The 20,715-nt window shown below is 41.4% G+C and overlaps 1 protein-coding gene across 12 annotated transcripts in view; it reads left to right on the forward strand.

Annotated features, from left to right (window-relative positions):
* Positions 1 to 20,715, forward strand: part of LOC126187508 (condensin-2 complex subunit G2-like) — a 275,551-nt gene that overhangs the window by 51,743 nt on the left and 203,093 nt on the right. For all 12 annotated transcript variants that reach the window (XM_049928641.1, XM_049928640.1, XM_049928639.1 and 9 more), the window contains exons 5-6: positions 1,644 to 1,766; positions 16,467 to 16,640. In XM_049928641.1, the coding sequence (XP_049784598.1) occupies positions 1,644 to 1,766; positions 16,467 to 16,640 (297 nt within the window). The remainder of the gene's footprint in view (positions 1 to 1,643; positions 1,767 to 16,466; positions 16,641 to 20,715) is intronic.

A 20,715-nucleotide genomic window follows, 5' to 3' on the forward strand; every position in this document is an offset into this window, starting at 1 on the left:
GATTGTTTTTCTATGCCACCCTGTTTTACACAGTGCTTCTTTTCAGATACTAAGTTATATGAGTACCAAGTTTGGTTGAAATCGATCCAGTGGTTTAGGAGGAGATGGGGAACATATATACATAAATTTTATAATGTGTGTAAATATAGTTAAAAATCTGTGAGCCTATCACATTATTTTTATCACATGGCTATTTGGATGTGTGCTCTATGTGGTCTGGTAGTTTTCTGTCTTTGACAAAATTTTCCTATTACTTTTTTATGCGTTATAGTTATTCCAGTTATAGCACCTGGGGCCTGTTTTGAACATAACAGCATCATCCTTTTTCTGGACTTGCAAAGCAATGTCACCACGTGATAAATTATTATAAGCATCATTATTTCTTTTTATGATTGTTAAGTTTTGTAAACGCATAATCACAGTGCAATATATCTTTTTGTTAAACCTAAAACTGTAGCAAGAACATTACTGTACTCCCACACTGTATGACGTACATTCAGTGACTCAATGGCATAAGGCCTTAGTGAGTTGCTACCACAACCAGTTCCTTGCTACCTACCAGTGAATGTTAGCTCTGTTGCTCTCAGCTGCCTGGTTGTTCATGCAAATCATCAAGTAGCTAACTTTTTCTGTGGATGCAGGTAAACTGTTACATGGATGATGTAAAGTGATTATAGAAAGTTATATTTATTCAGCACCAAATCCTCTGTGAGTGTCTGTATACAGTGTAGATGTCGAAACACTGTCAGTAGCGTTCTGAACAACATGTAATCTTCCAGATTATAATTAATTAAAAATGTAGGAAGACCTGACACTTATTTGCAACTTCTAACTAATCTATGCACTTAACTTTGGTACCGGACTTAATAATGATGATTGAGTAAGCTGTACCCCTCTTCTCAGTGTACTCGCATCAGTCTGAGCAGTGGCTTCCGACTTCTGTTGTACGTGCTTCAAATTTTGATTAACAGTTCTTATACTTTCCTGTCTGTTCGAGACTGATCGTTTCTTGTTACAAAAGTCATTCTTCGTTAACAGTAATATACTAATGTGTGCGTATTATTGTGGCATGACAAATAAATAGTTTGCCTTGAGATTGATAACTTTAATGTTTATTGACCTTCATTATTAATTAACAGTAATGATTAGTGTTTTGGCACCTACATCTTTACCTCTTTCCTACCATAGTGCAGCCAGTGTTCACTGTTTCTACTTTGCTTCAGGTATCCCCTTACAATATCTGATAAAGTGTACTGAATGGATGAAGTAAAGAAAAGATGTCATTTACGTAATGGAGCTGCAACAATAGGTTTACATTTGCCTGATAGCCCTGCAAGTAGAATACAAACAATCTATTCCTCCTTAGCTTAAAGAATTCGAGCCACTGAGCCCACCCCTGTCAGTGTTAGCCAACCATATATATCTGCCTGTTGGTTCCTCAGTAATTGAGGGGGGGGGGGGGGAGGGGAGGGGAGAGAGAGAGAGAGAGAGAGAGAGAGAGAGAGAGAGAGAGAGTGTTTGACTAATGAATTCTGCTGTATCTCTGAATAGTGAACAGCTTTTAGTTTAACTTTTACTGTCTTGATGCTATATTTTAATTCTTTCTCTGAAAATAATTTTACATTTGTTTATTTCCATTTTAGATAAAGCAGAAAATTGTCAAACTCTCAGAAGAGTGGTGCAGAAGAAAGCTGTTACTGTACAATTCAGCAATTGTTGTTACATTTGAATACCTTTTTGAAGTCTCCTTAAAGAAAGGAGCTACGGTAAGTAAATTTATTTACTAATTAGTATGCCCTTATGTTCATTTTCGTCTACATCTGTAGTGTGTAAATCACTGTAAAGTGTGAGGCAGAGGGCACATCCCATTCTACCAAATATTAGGCTTCTTCCTGTATCATTCACATATGGAGCATGGGAAGAATGAGTGTTTAAATACCTCTTTGCATGATGTAATTAATCTAATCTTTTCCTCACAATCCTTAAAGGAGCAATATGTAAGGGGTTGCGATGTATGTTCTTAGACTCATCCTTTAGAGACATTTCTTGAAACTTTGTAAGTAAGCTTTCTTGGGTTAGTTTACGTATATTTTCAAGAGTCTGTCAGCAACCCTGTTATGTTATCCCATGGATCAAACAAACCTGGCACTATTCATGCCGACCTTCTCTGTACATGTTCAGTATCTCCTGTTAGTCTTATTTGGTAGTCTTATTTGAGCTGAATTCTAGGATGATAAGATAAGATAATTTTATTGCCGTTAGGCCATTACAGCAATAGACAAATTTTTGTACAGCACAATCATTACATTAATAAACAGAATAATAAAGCATTATTTACTTACAATTCAATGTCCCAGTCAAAGAATTCTTTTAATTCATAAAAGGGGTTGGCAACAAGCCACTTATTTAATGTTTTCCTAAATTCACGCACTGGAAGATCTTGTACTGTCTGCAGAAGCTTATTAAATAGTTTATGGCCCACTAGCTCATAGCTATTGACTGGCTTTGTTAGTCTACAGTATGATGTATATATGGACTTGTTTTTCCTTGTGTTGCGACCATGGATATTATTTATACATTTTACTTCATGTAGGTTATTTTTTGTATAGATTAACACTTGGTATATGTACAGATTTATAACAGTCACTATTTTGAGTTCGGCGAACAAGGGCTTACAATGTGCTTTGTGCTGGGAACATGTAATGACTCTGATTGCTTTCTTCTGCAGAAGTAATATATTTTGAACATGGCTTGAGTTTCCCCAGAGAATAAGTCCATATGACACAATACTTTGGAAGAATGCAAAATACGAAGTCTTAACATAGGCTGCTGGTACATATTTTATAAGACATCTTAATAAATAAATTACTCTAGACAGTTTGATACTAATATATTTTGTGTGTTGTTCCCAGAATAATTTATTGTCTAAGTATATCCCCAAGAACTTCACATAGTGGGATCATTAACAGGGCTTTTGTCCCTTAGGCTAAATAACATTTTTGTGTCTTGTTCTCATTCAGGAGAAAACCATTTGACTTAAACCAATATTTTGGGGTCGCTTGAGCAATTTGTAGCAATATCCTTTGTAGACTGATTGCATTTCCTGTGTCTCCTATGGATGAACTGAAATCTACCACTTTGTTTACCTACAACTGAGCCTGTGTGATTGTTCCATTTTATACATCTACAAAATGCTATACCCAGATATTTATATGAGTTGATCACTTCCAGCTGTGACTCATTATTTCCGTAGTCTTATGATATTATGTTTTTTTGTCTTGTGAAGAGTATAGTTTTACATTTTTGAACATTTAAAGCAAGTTGCTAATCTTTCCATCAATTTGAAATCTCGTCAAGATCTGATTGAATAGTTACACAGCTTTTTTCACACAGTACTTTATTATAGAGAACTGCATCATCTGCGAAAAGTTTCGAGGTGGCTATTAATATTGTTTGCAACATCATTAATGTACAATATGAACAGCAGTGGTCCCAAGACACATATTGGGGCACACCAGAGGTCACTTCTACATCTGTTGAGAACTCTCCATCCAAGATAACATGCTGCATCCTCCCTACCAACAAATCCTAAATCCATTCACGTAGTTTGCTTAACACCCCTTAAGGTTGTACCTTTGATAATAAGCATAGATGTGATACTGAGTCAAATGGTTTGCAGAAATAAAGAAATACTGCCTGTACCTGACTGCCTTAATCTGTGGCTTTCAGGATGTCATGTGAGAAAAGTGCAATTTGGGTTTCACATGATCAATGTTTTCAGAAGCTGCACTAATTGGCCACATGGAGTGGCTGCGCGGTTTGAGGTGCCCCGTCACAGACTGCGCGGCCCCTCTCGCCAGAGGTTCAAGTCCTCCTTTGGGCATGGGTGTGTGTGTTGTCGTTAGCATATGTTAGTTTAACGACGAGAGGTAATCGTTACTCTGGCGGAGAATGTAATTCAGTTGCTCCAGTCCCGGATGGTACTGAGTTACGAGGGTAATGCTCCTCTGTGGCCGGACTGTGGGACTTTGGGAAGTGGTGGGAGACTGGAAAGATAAGGCACGGGAAATTTGTTTTTGTACAAGGATGGGAGGATAATTATAGTCAGTGAGGGCTTCAGTGAGACCCTCGGTATATTTTGAGAGGGTCTGCTCATCACTGCAGATGCGATGAATACGGGGGCTAGGTTGTACGGAAGGGGCTTCTTGGTATGGAATGGGTGGCAGCTGTTGAAGTGGAGGTATTGCTGGTGGTTAGTAGGTTTGATATGGACAGAGGTACTGATGTAGCCATCTCTGAAACCCTTGCCCTGCAAGAACTTGAGCAACATGCACAACGGCACCTCAAAAAGCTCTCCATCTTACTCACTTCCTATTCCCGCCTCAGAGTACCACTTCTACAACCACCTCCAAACCTCCCCCACGCCCCCTCATAGCTGACAAACCCTGTCTCACAGACCTACTACATTTACCCCACCCTTCAAAACTCCCTCCCACCACCACACACACAACCCAGAACCTAAACACACCTGCAACACAATTATGAACCTTTTCTCCAGACGCCTTAGTCCCACAGAAGTATCAGTCCTTTCCAAAGGCCTCACCTTTTACCCCACTCCCAAATTCAACCATGCTGGACTAGTTAAAGACCTTCTCTCCTTCTCCTGGTCCCTACAGTGGAAACACTTTTTCGCTACCATCCCGACCAATCAGACTCAACCAAAGACCAATATTAAACCTTGCCTAACTCAGTTCACTCCTCCATCCAACCGTGATCCACCCCCACTGCCTCCAAACCACCCCCTGTTAACTTTCCAGAATTTCTTAATCTTGAACCTTGCCTCAACATCATTCCCCAAATTCCTCAACATGCAAACTAACCTTACATCCACAGAAAGAACAGAAAGAACCGCAGTCCACCATCTAAAAACTGATCCCGACCTTATAATCCTACCTGCTGACAAAGGCTCCACCACCGTTGTTTTGAACCGCAAGGATTACGCGGCAGAAGGACTCCATCAGCTGTTAGATACTTCCACCTACAAACCATGCCACAGTGATTCCATTCCAGTAATCCAGTAGGATCTCCAGTCATTCCAGTAATCCAGTAGGATCTCCAGTCACCACTCAAATCCTTAGGCCCATCCCAGAACCTCAGCCCAGAGTACATCTCTCTACTTACCCCTACCACTCCCCGCACTCCCACTTTCTACATGCTTCCTAAAGTCCATAAACCCAACCACCCAGGATGTCCCATTGTGGCCGGTTACTGTGCCCCTACTAAGAGAATCTCTGCTCTCGTAGACCATCAACTTCAACCTATTACCCAGAACCTATCCTCCTATATAAAAGATACCAACAATTTCCTCGACCAACTCTCCACAATTCCTGTCCCTTTACCACACGGTGCCCTGCTCGTCACTATTGATGTCACCTCCCTGTACACTAACATTCCTAATGCGCATGGCCTTACTGCTGTCGAACACTACCTTTCCAGGCGTCCTATGGATTCCAAACCAACAACCTCCTTCCTAGTCTCCATGATCAACTATATCCTCACCCACAATTACTTCTCCTTTGAAGGCATTACCTACAAACAGATCTGCAGTATGGCTATGGGCACCCGCATGGCACCATCCCCTGCTAACCTATTCGTGGGCCATCTAGAGGAATCCTTCCTAAAAACCCAGAATCCTATACCCCTTAACTGGTTCAGATTCATTGATGACATCTTTGCTGTCTGGATTGAAGGTGAGGACACCTTATTCACATTCCTCCAGAACCTCAACAACTTCTCCCCCATTTGCGTCACCTGGTCCTACTCAACCCAACAAGCCACCTTCCTACATGTTGACCTTCACCTCAGAGATGGCTACATCAGTACCTCCGTCCATATCAAACCTACTAACCACCAGCAATACCTCCACTTCGACAGCTGCCACCCATTCCATACCAAGAAGTCCCTTCCATACAGCCTAGCCACCCGTGTTCATCGCATCTGCAGTGACGACCAGTCCCTCTCAGAATATACCGAGGCTCTCACTGAAGCCTTCACTGACCGTAATTATCCTCCCATCCTTGTACAAAAACAAATTTCCCGTGCCTTATCTTTCCAGTCTCCCACTACCTCCCAAAGTCCCACAGTCCAACCACAGAGGAGCATTCCCCTCGTAATACAGTACCATCCGGGACTGGAGCAACTGAATTACATTCTCTGCCAGGGTTTTGATTACCTCTCGTCATACCCTGAAATGAGAAATATCCTGCCCACTTTCCTTCCCACCCCTCCTACCGTGGTATTCCGCCGTCCACCGAACCTGCACAATATACTTGTCCACCCTTACACAACCCCTGCTCCCAATCCCTTACCTCATGGCTCATGCCCCTGTAATAGACCTAGATGCAATACCTGTCTCATACATCCTCCTACCACCAGCTATTCCAGTCCGGTCACTAACATCACCTACCCCATCAAAGGCAGGGCTACCTGTGAAACCAGTCATGTGATTTACAAGCTAAGCTGCAACCTCTGTGCTGCATTCTATGTAGGCATGACAACCAATAAGCTGTCTGTCCGCATGAACGGCCACTGACAAGCTGTGGCCAAGAAACAAGTGGACCAACCTGTTGCTGAACACGCTGCCAAACATGATATCCCTCATCTTAATGACTTACTTCACAGCCTGTGCCATATGGATCCTTCCCACCAACACCAGCTTTTCTGAATTGCGCAGGTGGGAACTTTCCCTGCAGTACATCCTACGTTCCCGTAACCCTCCTGGTCTCAACCTTCGTTAGTCACTGTTCTCACCCACCCATCCCCCTCCCTATTCCCATCCAGCACTACACAGCTGGCATTTCACCGCCACACCCAGTCTTTTATTTTCTCTCCTTTCCGCTACTTACCCCCTCCCCCTCCACACCTTCTCTCAAGCCCTCCGTCTAAACCGCAACACTTGACTGTCCACCACTCCCACCATTCTACTCCTCCCCTCCCTGCCCCAGCCTCCTCCTTACCCCCACTCAGTTACCACTCCCATCGTGCACTGGTGCTGCTGTTCGCAGTGTGGTCTTAGCTCTCTGCGACTACAGATGCGTGTGGAAGTTGCGTTTATGTGAGTGTGTGTGTGTGTATGCATGTGTGTATGTGTGTCTACTGCTGACAAAGGCCTTAATGGCCGAAAGCTTTAATTGCGTGAATCTTTTTATTGTGCCTATCACGACTCAGCATCTCTGCTATACAAAGAAATTCTTGTTATATGTAAAGTCTGTCAGTGCAACCAAAGTTAGCGTCCAGACACACATTGATAACACAGGCACTGAAATCCAGGGTAGCACAGCAAAAGCAAAACTGCTGACTCTGTTTTCAAATGTGCTTTTGCAAAGCAGGATCTTGGAGTAGTGCTCCAGTTTAATTCTCACACCTTTGCAAAGAAGGTACAGATATTAGTGTCAGTAGTGTTGAGAAACAGGTGAAATCATGTAAAATTGATAAGAGCCCCAGGGCCTGATGGAATTCCTATCAGATTCTATACAAAATTTGTGGATGACTTTGGCCTTCTTTTAGCTTTAATATTCTGCAGATCCTGTGAACTAAAAGCTTTGCTCAGTGGTTTGAAGAATGCACAGGTCACACCCATTTACAAGAGGCTTAATAGAAGTGCTGCACAAAACTATCCACCATAATCATTGACCTGTTGTAAAACCTTAAAACATATATTGAGCTCAAACTTCATGAGGTATCTTGAACAGAATGACCTCCTCCATGCCAGTCAGCATGAATTCTGAAAACATCAGCAATGCGAAATTCAACTCATGTTTTTCACACCTGAAATTCTGTAAGCCATGAATCAAGGCAGTGTGGTGAATGCAGTACTTCTGGATTTCAAAATGGCATGTGACTCAATATGACACTGACACATATCGACAAAAGTATGATTGTATGGGAGATCAAGTGAAATTTGTTGATTGGATTGAGGATTTCTATGCAGGGAGAACACAGTATTTTGTCTTAGATGAAGAGACATTGGCAAATGTAGAATTAACTTCACGTATTTCATAGGGAAGTGTGTTATATCCTTTCTGTTTGCATTGTAAATTAATAACCTGGTTGATAAGATTAGTTGTAACCTAACTCATTTTGCAAATGATGCAGGTAGCTATAATGAAGCACTATCCAAAAAAAAGCTGCACAAATATTCAGTCAGATTTCAAACTGGTGTAAGATCGGCAACTTCCTTTAAATGGTCAAAAATGAAAAATGTAAAATTTTGCATTTCACTAAATGAAAAATATAATATCCTTTGACTATATATTTATTTATTTTTGTTCATCGAAGGATCGTCTCACAATGGTATAGGAATTGGCTTGGTAATACAATGAAAATCATTATCTCAAAATAAAGATATCCTCCATGAGGATAGGACAGGTGGTTTGACCAGTGCCGTGATGAAGGAACTATCCTTACATTTGCCTGAAGTGATTTAGGGAAACATGGAAAACTCAAATCAGGCCATCCTAGTAAATATGACATCAGTGTCTTAACAGCTGTGCTGCTTTGTTCAGTTGGTTCTGCGATTTACACACAATTTGCTTCTGATAACGTACAACAGCTGTGCTGCTTTGTTCAGTTGGTTCTGCGATTTACACACAATTTGCTTCTGATAACGTACAATATAATATGTTGTTTTGCCCTTCATTGCTGCACACATTAACCTAGGAATATTGTCGCAGAAGAAGCTGAGTAGCACCTTGGTGTAGTGGTTATGATACTAAACTGTTGCATGGAGGGTTGTGAGTTCAAAACTCACCTGGACTGTACAATTTTAATTTCTATATTCAGTTCGAGTACATTCTAGAAGTATCCACAAATGTCAAGAATCATTGTACTGGAATGTTCTGTAGCTGTGTATATACTGTATGTGTTCTGGCTGGAGGCATCTCGCTCTGCACTCTTGTATGTGCAAGTGCTGAATAAACCTTCGTTAAGTGAAGTTAGTGTTCATAGTTCATCTAATTACACCTTCTTCTATGTGACATTATTCTGGTGGAGGCGCTATGTGTTGGAACTTGTGATGACGCACATTATTGATGACACAGTGGCTTCCATCAGGCCACGACTGAGCCGCTGTTTATGTGGCGAGAAACCTGAGTTCGAGCCATGTTCAACAGATCGCAATGTATCAGAGACAGAAGAAGAAGAGGACGTTACGATGACAGCAACTGTGTGCCACCACATGAGACATCCTTCCGGGTTCTCTGGTGACAATGGCCAAGATCCAAACAAGTGGCTGAAGGTGTATGAGCATATAACCAAATTTAACAAATGGGATGACACCGTGTGTTTGGCTAACATATTTTTCTACTTGGAGGGCACTGCCAAGTAATGGTATGAGAACAACGAGGAGAAGTTTACAAGCTGGGAAGTATTCCATGTGGAACTGCGCAAGTATTTCGGCGACACAAAACGACAGAAGTGCAAGGCTGAAGATACAGGGCACAGCGTCCAGAAGAACCTACAGCATCGTACATTCTAGATGTCTTGGAGCTGTGTAAAATAGTGGATCCTAGAATGAGGGAGGAAGATAAGGTTGCACATCTCATGAAGGGTGTTGCTGAGGACATGTATCAAGCTTTACTCCTGAAGGAGGTTTCGACAGCAGATGACTTCATAAAATGGTACCGGTATATCAAGACAATGCATCAGAAAAGAAATACACGCAAGAAGTTTGAACGGCTTCCAAACGTATCGATGTCTGTGATAGGGGAAGCAACTGATTTTACAAGTGTTCTTCATCAGATAGTGAGAGAGGAAGTTCAGAAGGCACTTGGATTGCACAGCGAGCAAATAACTGAGACGCTTCAAGAGGTCATAAGAGAGGAAGTGGAACAGATATTGAATCCAATCTCTTGTCCTTCATTTCCCTTTAAAACGTTGAAAAAGTCAAGACCCAGGTGGAGCCCGTTCCTACAATGCCGCATAAGGAACCTGTTTGGGCACCAAGGAAGACTGACGTCTAGAGGACCCAGGATAACCAACCAGTATGTTTCCACTGCAGATGACTGGGACAAGTGCTGTGCTATTGTCAAGAAAGGCGGTGGATATTTGATAACGCCCACACCAGAAGACAGCAGACTGATCTTAGCCGACGCCAACTCCGGGATGACGAAGATGAACAAGAAGATGCGGGTGCAGGACGACGTAGGTCACCATCGCTGCAAGCTAGCCGCTGGAGAGGAAGCTCCCCAACATGCCGATCAAGGTCTCCATCGCCATTTAGAAGCTCCAGCTGATCTCCTAGCCGCCGCAACCTGGAAAACTAAAGGGTGTGACCTTTCTTGGAGGTGAGGCCGTCGAAGAGAAAAACGCTCTGCCATCAATCACTACAAAAATGACAGGAAACTACGTTGACGTCCTCATGGATGGCTAACCAGCCCAAGCTCTTGTGGACTCTGGAGCATCATATTCAGTCATTTCAGAGAAGTACCGTCGCCAGTTGCAGAAAACCGTATTCGTCGATAACAAAACATCTCTGCTGAAGGTGGCTAATGGGAAATATGTAAAACCTACAGGAAGATGTACCATTCGTGTGGGTATAAGTGGCCATACAAGCCCTTAGAGTTCATCATTTTACGAGAGTGTAGTCATGACGTCATTCTCAGATGGGACTTTTTAAAAGCTTCTCAGGCAATTATAGATTGTGGTCACTCAAAGATTATGCTAGACGAGATGAGATACTGTGGACAGGAAGATGCGCATCAGAGTGTGTGGAGACTATGTGTGCTGGACGAAGTGACCATTCCTGCAGGCAATGCTAGAAAGGTAACTGTCATGTGTCATGCTGTGCATCAACCCATGGATCTTGTAGTGGAATTAGAGATACATACCACTGAAGAATAACTTGGTCATCCTAGCCATTGTCATCTCGTTTAAGAACAGATTCGGTGAATTGTGGCTAGTTAACTGTTGCCGAGAACCGCAGATCCTTCCAAGACGCATATGCGTAGCAAATGCTGAGCCATTAATTGAAGAACAGCTGAATGTCATAGAAACCTCCCATGCTGAGTTTGTGGGAAAATTTAGTGCTACCACTATGAGACAAGATCTTCTAGCTCGACTATCACCAGATCTCACTAAGGAACAACAGAAGAAGCTACTTGCCATTCTTCAAGAGTTCTCTGAATGCTTCAATCCACAGGTGAAGAGCAAATTAAACAAATCGACAGTGAAGCACTGGAGACCATCAACCAACAAGCCGGAGAGCCTACTGTGTGTAAGCAACGGAACGTCGAATAATTCACGACGAGGTAGAGAAAATGATGAAGAATGACATCATTCAGCCTTCGCAGAGCCCATGGTCATTACCAGTGGTCCTCGTCAGGAAGAAGGATGGCAGTTGGCGCTTTTGTGTTGATTACAGGAACCTTAATAAGATAACTAAAAAGGACGTTCACCCTCTTCCACGAATTGGCGATACACTAGATTGTCTGAAGGTGGATAAGTTTTTCTCAACCATGTACATGTACTCGGGATACTTGCAAATTGAAGTAAATGAGGCTGATCATGAGAAAACTGCATTCATCACCCCTGAGGGTCTGTATGAGTTTAAGGTAATGCCGTTTGGTTTGTGTAATGCACCAGCAACTTTTGAACGGATGATGGATAATCTTCTACGTCACCTGAAGTGGACAATGTGTCTTTGTTATTTAGATGACATCATAGTGTTTTCAGAGACATTTGATGAACATATAAAAAGACTGAGGACCGTTCTTAAGTGTCTCCAACAAGGCGGACTGAAACTTACTCCAAGAAAGTGTCTCTTTGGAGCAAAAGAAATCAAAACACTTGGACACCTTGTGTCAAACGAAGGTGTGTGGCCAGACCCAGAAAAGGTGAGATTTATAATGGAATTTCCTATTCCTAAAAGTATTAGAGATGTGAGAAGCTTCCTCGGATTATGTTCTTATTTCCATCGTTTTGTCAAAGACTTTTGTATCAAAGCCAAGAGTTGTTAAAAGCTGATGCTAAATTTATCTGGGGTGGTGCTCAACAAGATTGCTGCAAAAACCTCTGACGACTGACCCAGTACTTGGTCTCTATGATGAGAGAGCACCTACAGAACTACACACAGATGCCAGTGGGTATGGGATTGGTGCTGTTCTGGTGCAAATTTCGGATGGAAAAGAGAAGGTTATAGCCTATGCTTCTAGGACACTTACAAAAGCCGAGAGAAACTACTCAATTACAGAAAGAGAATGTCTTTCTGTGATCTGGGCCATGTGCAAATTTTGACAGTATCTCTATGGAAGGCCATTCAAAGTTGTTATAGACCATCATTCGTTTTATTGGTTGACAGGTCTTAAGCATCCAACAGGATGACTCACCAGGTGGGCACCACGACTTCAAGAGTATGGCATTACCATAGTGTACAAAAGTGGAAGAAAACACCAAGATGCTGACTGTCTCTCAAGAAACCCTGTGCAAGACTTTGATGAAAATGGTGACTGTCTCACTGCACATGAAAATGGTGACTGTCTCACTGCACTCCAGGATCTCTCGGCTGAGCAGAAGGAGGACGCTTGCCTTAAATCGGTCAGAGGATGTGGAAGGACAATTTAAGATAGTTAATGGATTACTTTGCAAGAAAAACTTTGATCCGTTTGGAAAGAGGTGGCTACCAGTGATTCCTAAAAACTTGCGCTTAGAGGTTCTACAGAAATTCAATGACACACCTGAGGCTGGACATTTAGGATTTATTAAGACATACGATAGTATCCGCAAGAGTTTTTTCTGGCCAGGTTTATTTAGGAGTTTGTGTCACTACATGTCGTGCTGTCGAGAGTGCCAGAGGAGAAAGGCAGTTCCTCAGAAACCACCTGGCCAACTCATACTAATTCTACCAGCTGACACGCCTTTTCAGTGTGTTAGGATTGACCTCCTCAGACGATTTCCAACATCTGGTAGTGCCAATAGATGGATTATTGTTTGCACTGATTATCTGACACCCTACGCCATTACATTGTATTAAAAACAGTGCCCCAAGGTCATTAATTACGGATCAAGGGAAAGTTTTTCAGTCGAATATTCTGACAGAGATAAACCGTTGGTGCAACATTACTCATCACATGACGATTGCCTAGCATCCGCAAACTAGCGGGCTTCCTGAATGCCTTAATAAGACCTTGGCTGACATGCTATCTATGTTCGTCAATGTTGAGCAGAGCAACTGGGATGAGGTGCTACCTTTCGTGACATTTGCTTACAACACTGCCAAACAGGACAACACAGGACTTACACAATTTTTCCTTGTGCATGGGCGTGAGGCAACTACGCTGATGGACACTGTGTTTCCATTACATCCTGATGACGTGGACAAAAACATCGGCCAGGTTTTAACCAGAGCTGAGGAAGCTCGGCAGTTAGCTCGACTCAGCACGCTGCAGGCTCAAGAAAACGATTGCCGAAGGTATGACGCGAGCCACCGCCCTGTTGTCTACCAGCCTGGTGACCTAATCTGGATCTTCAGTCCTGTTGGTCTCTCTGAGAAGCTCCTCAGGTGGTACTTTGGACCTTATATGGTTGTAAGACAGTTGTCTTATGTTACTTATGATATTGAAGATTTCGACCCCAACACAAGACGACGAAAGATCAGAGATACGGTTCACGTCCTTCGAATGAAGCCCAATAAGGATCCTGCAATCCAGAGTAAATTTGACGCTCCAGCGATGGCAACAAGCGGAAAGGTGACGAAGAGCGTAGCGGCAAAAGAAGTTCTAAGAAGATCACCATCAGGGTGAGCATCAGTCATCGGGAGTCGGAGTATGCAGGACCGGTGACTCGTTCCTGGACTAGGAGGACGTAACACCGAGACGCTGTTCTCTTAAGGAGGTAGCAATGTCGCAGAAGAAGCTGAGTAGCAACGTGGTGTAGTGGTTATGATACTAAACTGTTGCATGGAGGGTCATGAGTTCAAAACTCACCTGGACTGTACAATTTTAATTTCTATATTCGGTTCAAGTACATTCTAGAAGTATCCACAAATGTCAAGAATCATTGTACTGGAAAGTTCTGTAGCTGTATATGTACTACTGTATGTGTTCTGGTCGGAGGCAGTTCGCTCCGCGCTCTTGTATGTGCAAGTGCTGAATAAACCTTCGTTAAGCGAAGTTAGTGTTCATAATTTATCTTATTACACCTTCTTCTATGTGACAATATACCACAGCATCCCACATAGGGATTGTGAAGACAAGATGAGACTAATTACAGCAGTCAAGAGAAATTTAGGCTGTAATTCTTGCCGCCCTCTGTAAGTGAATGGAATAGGAAGAAACTCTAATGCTTGGTAAAATGCCTGGGTGTGTCAAATTCTGCTGTACTGTTCAAAGTGGTCTACAGAATGTAGATGTTGGTGTTGCAGTAAAAATTGAAAGAGTTCATGTAAATATCTTTACAGGATAAATTAGCTGATATTATGAAAACTCTATGTTTTGTTTGTTTTTACACATGACTGTAAAAAGTGCACCATTTTTAAATAAAATGAGTAAGACTGTGTGTTCAGTTTCAGTTCAGATAGTTTGTGGATTTTAGGCTGATTAAATGCATTCAATGGTAGTGAGGCTTTGGCACAATAGACAAGAGAGTCTTAAAATGAGATTAATAATTGGATGAAACTTCAGTTGAAATGCCAGTGAAATCCTTAAGTAAACTTGAATTCTTGGAAAGTCAATGTTATTGACTATAATGACACTTTGATGCTTAACAATAGGGTGGAACTTCAGTTGAAATGAAATCAAAATCCTTAAGTAAAATTGAGCCCTCGGCAAGTCATGTTTCACGCCAACATTATTGACTATACAGACACTCTGATGCAGAGCTTGATTCTGTGTAATTGTAGTAATATTTATTTGAGTTGAGGATGTACAGGCAACTAACTTTATAAGGGGGGGAGGGGGTAATCAGCAGGTTGTTAATGATACGACAGACCCACAGAAAGAAATTAGAACAAAAAGGGGTAAGTCATTTGCCAGTGAAGAAATATGGGAAAAGGGAGGAGGGGGCAGAAGAACTGTTTTGGATTAAATAGAATAATTTGGTGACTGGATAGGATCCTTTTATATGTAATTCCGAATGGTCTGTCCTCCTTGACAATGTTCCTTCAATGTCATTGTGTGAGTATATTCATTTGTAAGTACTAAATTTCTTTTATGTAACAGACTACTTCAAAAGTGTGCCAATTATATCCTCTCTGTCCAGTATGTATGCACATGGAAATGAGAGGTTACATGTGGTTTGATGACCACGTGTCCTGTTGCTGAAATACAGTAATTAACACCTTTTTCAGGTGCCTGTCCATAATTGTGCTTCCTCTGTGTGTTCCATGGTCATCTATCCTCATACCCTATGTTTATATGTTTCATCTTGGATTTAATATTATCATATAAGGTATTAAGCGTTAATGAAACAAAACATTGTATGAATTTTTTGTGTATGTAATTGCAGTGTACAGAATCTCTGAGGAAAATAGTAAAACAGATCCCACGAAACCTACAAAACCGCAATGCATTAAGGTACCATAAGCTACTTTTAAGTTTCTTATGTGCACAGACACTAGTTCCATTTGTGGTTCACATTATTTACTTTTTTTTAAAATAAAAACAACAGTTCTACAAACGGCATCTTTTTTGCAGTGTTAAAGTGACAACCAGCGCTCTGTTATGGAAATATTGTCTTTGAAACTAGGTCCAGAATTGCTATAAATCTTTTTTAATGATACCATGCTTCCAACTGTCAATTTTTAATTTATTTTATTGTTAAAATTATCTGCTGCAGGCCACATGGAATCATTAAAAAATATTTTAGGATAAGTGAGGTGGCTGTTGAAGCTCTGGCAAGGAAGTTAATGCAGCTTTTTATGACACATATGTATGTTCAGGTTCTAGAAACTTGTTGCCTTTGACCAGTAATTGTATAAGGTAACAGCATTTTACAGTGCAATGTTTTACACTACAAAGTTATCACCCATATTTACTTCTAACAACAAGTAGAAAGGATAGATTGCTACTCACCACCACATAGAGGAAACGTTGAGTCGCATACAGGCACGAGAAAGAATACTAGAAATATTTAAGCTTTTGAATGAAGTCCTTCCTCAGAAGTAGAACTCTCACACCAGTACTCACACACACGACTACTCACGTCAGATACAATCACAGTCAGGTGGAACAGTGGCTATGTGTATATGAGTTATTATTGTGTAGGCTAAATGTGTGAGACTTCTACTTCTGAGGAAAGACTGTGTCAGAAAACTTAAATATTTGTAGTATTCATTTTGTTGTGAGACACTGCGTGCTCTGTGTGGTGAGTAGCAATCTAACATTTCCATATTGTTGTTATTCCATCCTAAACTTTCCATTGTTTCACATTTACTTCTAATGCAGATGATTACTAATTTTACTGATATTCAACAGAAAGCTGATGTACGGCGGACATGTGGGCTTCGTAGTGCTGTGAAGCTGGAAAGTAATATTGCAAAGAATCGTCAACTATTTTTGGATGCCATGAGAAACATAAATTATTTGACAACTAAAGAAGGATGCAAATTTCTAGCATTAGTGTTGACTATGGATGAAGAACTGACTAAGGTAATTTGATTTTACATTTGGTATCTTGATTTCATGTTATCTAAAGTGAATGCTACTGAGTGAGGTACAAGTGGCGTTACAGTTCAACAAAGGTGACCTGTTCTTGGACAGTCGATTGTATTCGTTTTGTGTTTTTTGACTTATTATGTTTAAGTGAGATTTGTATTTCAAGCTGTGTTGTGAAATTTTCTCTTTGCACTTACAAACAGGAAAGACTTTTGTTTCATTTTGTGTCATATTGAATCTGAGATCTGGTTTCATCCTTGCTTGGGAAATGTGCCCATAAGCAGTTCACCAAAAACTAATTCAAGAAAGTTGGAAAAAATATTTATATCAAGACAGTAACTGCTGAAAATCAGTCTAGAAGTGAATGAAGCTCTGTGGCTGGATTTGGAATCTGTTTTGCAGTTTTTTAGAGTTTCCAACAAGTGTGCAAAAATTAGAAATAAAACATGTAGTGAAGAAAATTGGTTCAATTTAATACACAACATTCAATATGGATACTCGGATGATGCACAAAGTTTTAGGATGTTGCGCATGTAGAGAGAAGTAAGACAAATGTGTTCAGAAAGTTTTAAGGCTGCTCACATGTTCACTGGCCAAACTGTAAATAATCGTACTAAAATTGTGACATTAAAAAGCTGAAAATGTCAAAGAAGAATGGAGAGGAGCACTCAAACAAAAGCTGTCTACCTCGGAAACTCGAATGGTTTCATCTTTACGTACAACTATTTGCATGCCACCCACTCATAAGTAATAGACTTCTTTAGAACCACCCCCTTGTGTAAAAGAAGTTATTCCTTATTCAGAAAATGTGAAAATTGGTAACAAGAGTTTCTTAAAGTTTATTTATTGAAAGGTGCAAACACCTTCAATATGTTTCGATGGCGATGCCTTCCTCCAACCTGTTATGAAGAGTCAGGTGTGTATCTGTGTTATGTGGATGACTGTAATGACTGCTTATACAGTATGTAGTGCTATTATGCAGTGTAATGTTGGGGTCATGTTGTTATGAATGAAGGGAAGGGAAAGAGTGAAACACAGTGCTGGCACGTAGCCTAACCTTCTTGAATAGCACCTAGGGTGCCACCAAGTTTAATGTCCCCATCTGATGGTTAGCTCACCATCAACAGTGTCACATACTCTCACTTCCTGAGACACTGTGGAGGCTTTGGAATTTTGCCCAGGACATTGACGCAAAGACTGGTGATCAGGAAATTTATGCCACCAACTCTCCTTCCATTGTCAGGGGGACTCAAATCGGCATACCTCTGAGTTGTGCACCGCGTCACAAGGGTGCGGCAGTGACCTCGGCGACAAAGACACATGACATAGATGCTTAGTAAATGTAAAACTGAAGGTAGGAAAACATCTTACATGATTTCTTAAATTATGTCACTGTACAGAACTGATGTTAAGCAGTAACCATTATGGGCTTTTGTGTGGTGTCCTCTGTCACAGCTAACACAGAAGTTTTGATCTTATTGCACTGTTGATTTGCCTTTATAGTATGTTGATATTAATACGGTATCAGTGGTCACTACTAAGCCTCTGTCACTTACATTTGGAGGGGCTGTGTTAGGTGGAGTGGGGTGAAAGCGGGAGGGAGGATTGGCGAAGAGTAGCTGACAGCTGGAAGGAAGAGGCAGCATATACACAGGCAAGTAGTGCGAAGTAGAGGTGCAGCTGGTACATGAGATAGGAACACGGCACTGGAGAGTTTGTTGTGGCTGCATGAGGGGCAAGTTATGCACAACGCACGATGATATGGGGGAGGGGATTGGGAAGGGGAGATAGACTGGGGGAAGGAGAAGAGGATGTGAGTGCTGGATGAGTGAAGTTAGGGCCCTGGAGCAGGGATAGTGGTGGATGTTGGGCAGGGGGCTTGCAGGAACAGAGGCTAGGAGGATTACAGGATCAAAGTATCTGTTGCAAAGACAACATCTATTTGCCTTATTCAGAGAAGTTTGTGTTTGGAGTGACGGATCCAGGTTACAAATATTGTGAAACAGTTGTTCAACTTGAGCATGTTGGGCATATTAGAGTGCTCCTCCATGGGGTGATCAGCTCTGCTCTTGGCTACAGTCACTCATTTGAATGGGCAGCTGGTTGGTAGTCAAGCCCATAAGAAAATACTGTGCAGAAATTACAGCAGAGATGGTATATGAAATGACTGATTTCACAGGTGGCCCTGTCTCTGTAGGGCTAGGATAAGCTTGTGGCAGTACTGGAGTAGGATGTGCTGAATAGGTGTACTGGACAGATATTGCACCTGGGTCTTCCACAGGGGTGTCACCCATGTGGCAATCATTTGGGGTGGATGTATCATAAGGATAGATTGAGCTTACCATTACTAGACTGATGTTTTGATCATTTATGCTTTACGTTTCTTGCTAGTCTACTGTGAGAAGCCTTTGTTTGAAAATTTTGAATCTTCCGCTACTCTTAGTGATTCACAGGCTTGCCCTGCAAAATTTTGCATGTCCTGAAGTCTTTTTTTTGTTACAGTCTCGTATTTTGTAACTGTAACTGTAAGTGTAAATTCATGCAGTGTGTAGCACACTAGCAATTCATTAGTTTCTTTTGAAAAGCCAGGGACCATTTGTTTCACCCCAATAAGTGTCAATCAGTCCACAACTGTCACCCATTACAAACCTAGAGAGTGGCAAGTTCAATTTTTAGTTTTTTCTGTGTTTTCTTAGTAGTATATTTCTTAAATTTCATGCATGTTTTTGTATTTAAGAGGTTTAATCTCACGTTTTATAAATGTAGGAAATAGAGTAAGGCAATTTGTAGCACAGTTCCCATATCATCTGAACAGCTAGGGCTCTTTAAGGCATTGCCAGTGGGTGAAACATCAGGAGTGTAGCAAGTTGCACAGCCAGGTTTCTCTGTTTGCTCTCTTGGCTTAGTTTTTCATTAGCCCTACTAGGATGGACAGGATGTGTGCATGCTGTGTGTTGGACACAGAAGGAGCTACCACAGTTCATGAACAGCTGAATGCACTTTTGGTCAGCAGTCTTCAAGGTGCTCCCTCAGGGTCTAGTGGTGGTGGAGAATCAGGTGTGTTGATGGGACACTTCAGGTATCACTTGTTTCATCCGAGGGCTCTGCTGCTGAGGTTGTTGTTGTTGTTGTTGTTGTTGTGGTGGTCTTCAGTCCTGAGACTGGTTTGATGCAGCTCTCCATGCTACTCTATCCTGTGCAAGTTTCTTCATCTCCCAGTACTTACTACAACCTATATCCTTCTGAATCTGGTCTCCCTCTACGATTTTTACCCTCCATGTTGCCCTCCAATGCTAAATTTGTGATCCCTTGTTGCCTCAGAACATGTCCTACCAACCGGTCCCTCCTTCTTGTCAAGTTGTGCCACAAACTCCTCTTCTCCCCAATTCTATCCAATACCTCCTCATTAGTTATGTGATCTATCCATCTAATCTTCAGCATTCTTCTGTAGCACCACATTTCAAAAGCTTCTATTCTCTTCTTGTCCAAACTATTTATCGTACATGTTTCACTTCCATACATGGCTACACACCGTACAAATACTTTCAGAAACAACTTCCTGACACATAAATCAATACTCGATGTTAACAAATTTCTCTTCTTCAGAAATGGCTTCTTTGCCATTGCCAGTCTACATTTTATATCCTCTGTACTTCGACCATCATCAGTTATTAGCAAAACTCCTTTACTACTTTAAGTGTCTCATTTCCTAATCTAATTCCCTCAGCATCACCCGACTTAATCCTACTACATTTCATTATCCTCGTTTTGCTTTTGTTGATGTTCATCTTATATCCTCCTTTCAAGACACTAACCATTCCGTTCAACTGCTCTTCCAAGTCCTTTGCTGTCTCTGACAGAATTACAATGTCATCGGCGAACCTCAAAGTTTGTATTTCTTCTCCATGGATTTTAATACCTACTCTGAATTTTTCTTTTGTTTCCTTTACTGCTTGCTCAATATACAGGTTGAATAACATCAGGGAGAGGCTACAACTCTGTCTCACTCCCTTCCCAATCACTGCTTCCCATTAACTGCCATCTGGTTTCTGTACAAATTGTAAATAGC

The sequence above is a fragment of the Schistocerca cancellata genome, chromosome 5 (genome assembly GCF_023864275.1).
Source record: "Schistocerca cancellata isolate TAMUIC-IGC-003103 chromosome 5, iqSchCanc2.1, whole genome shotgun sequence".
Classification (NCBI taxonomy): Eukaryota; Metazoa; Arthropoda; class Insecta; order Orthoptera; family Acrididae; genus Schistocerca; species Schistocerca cancellata.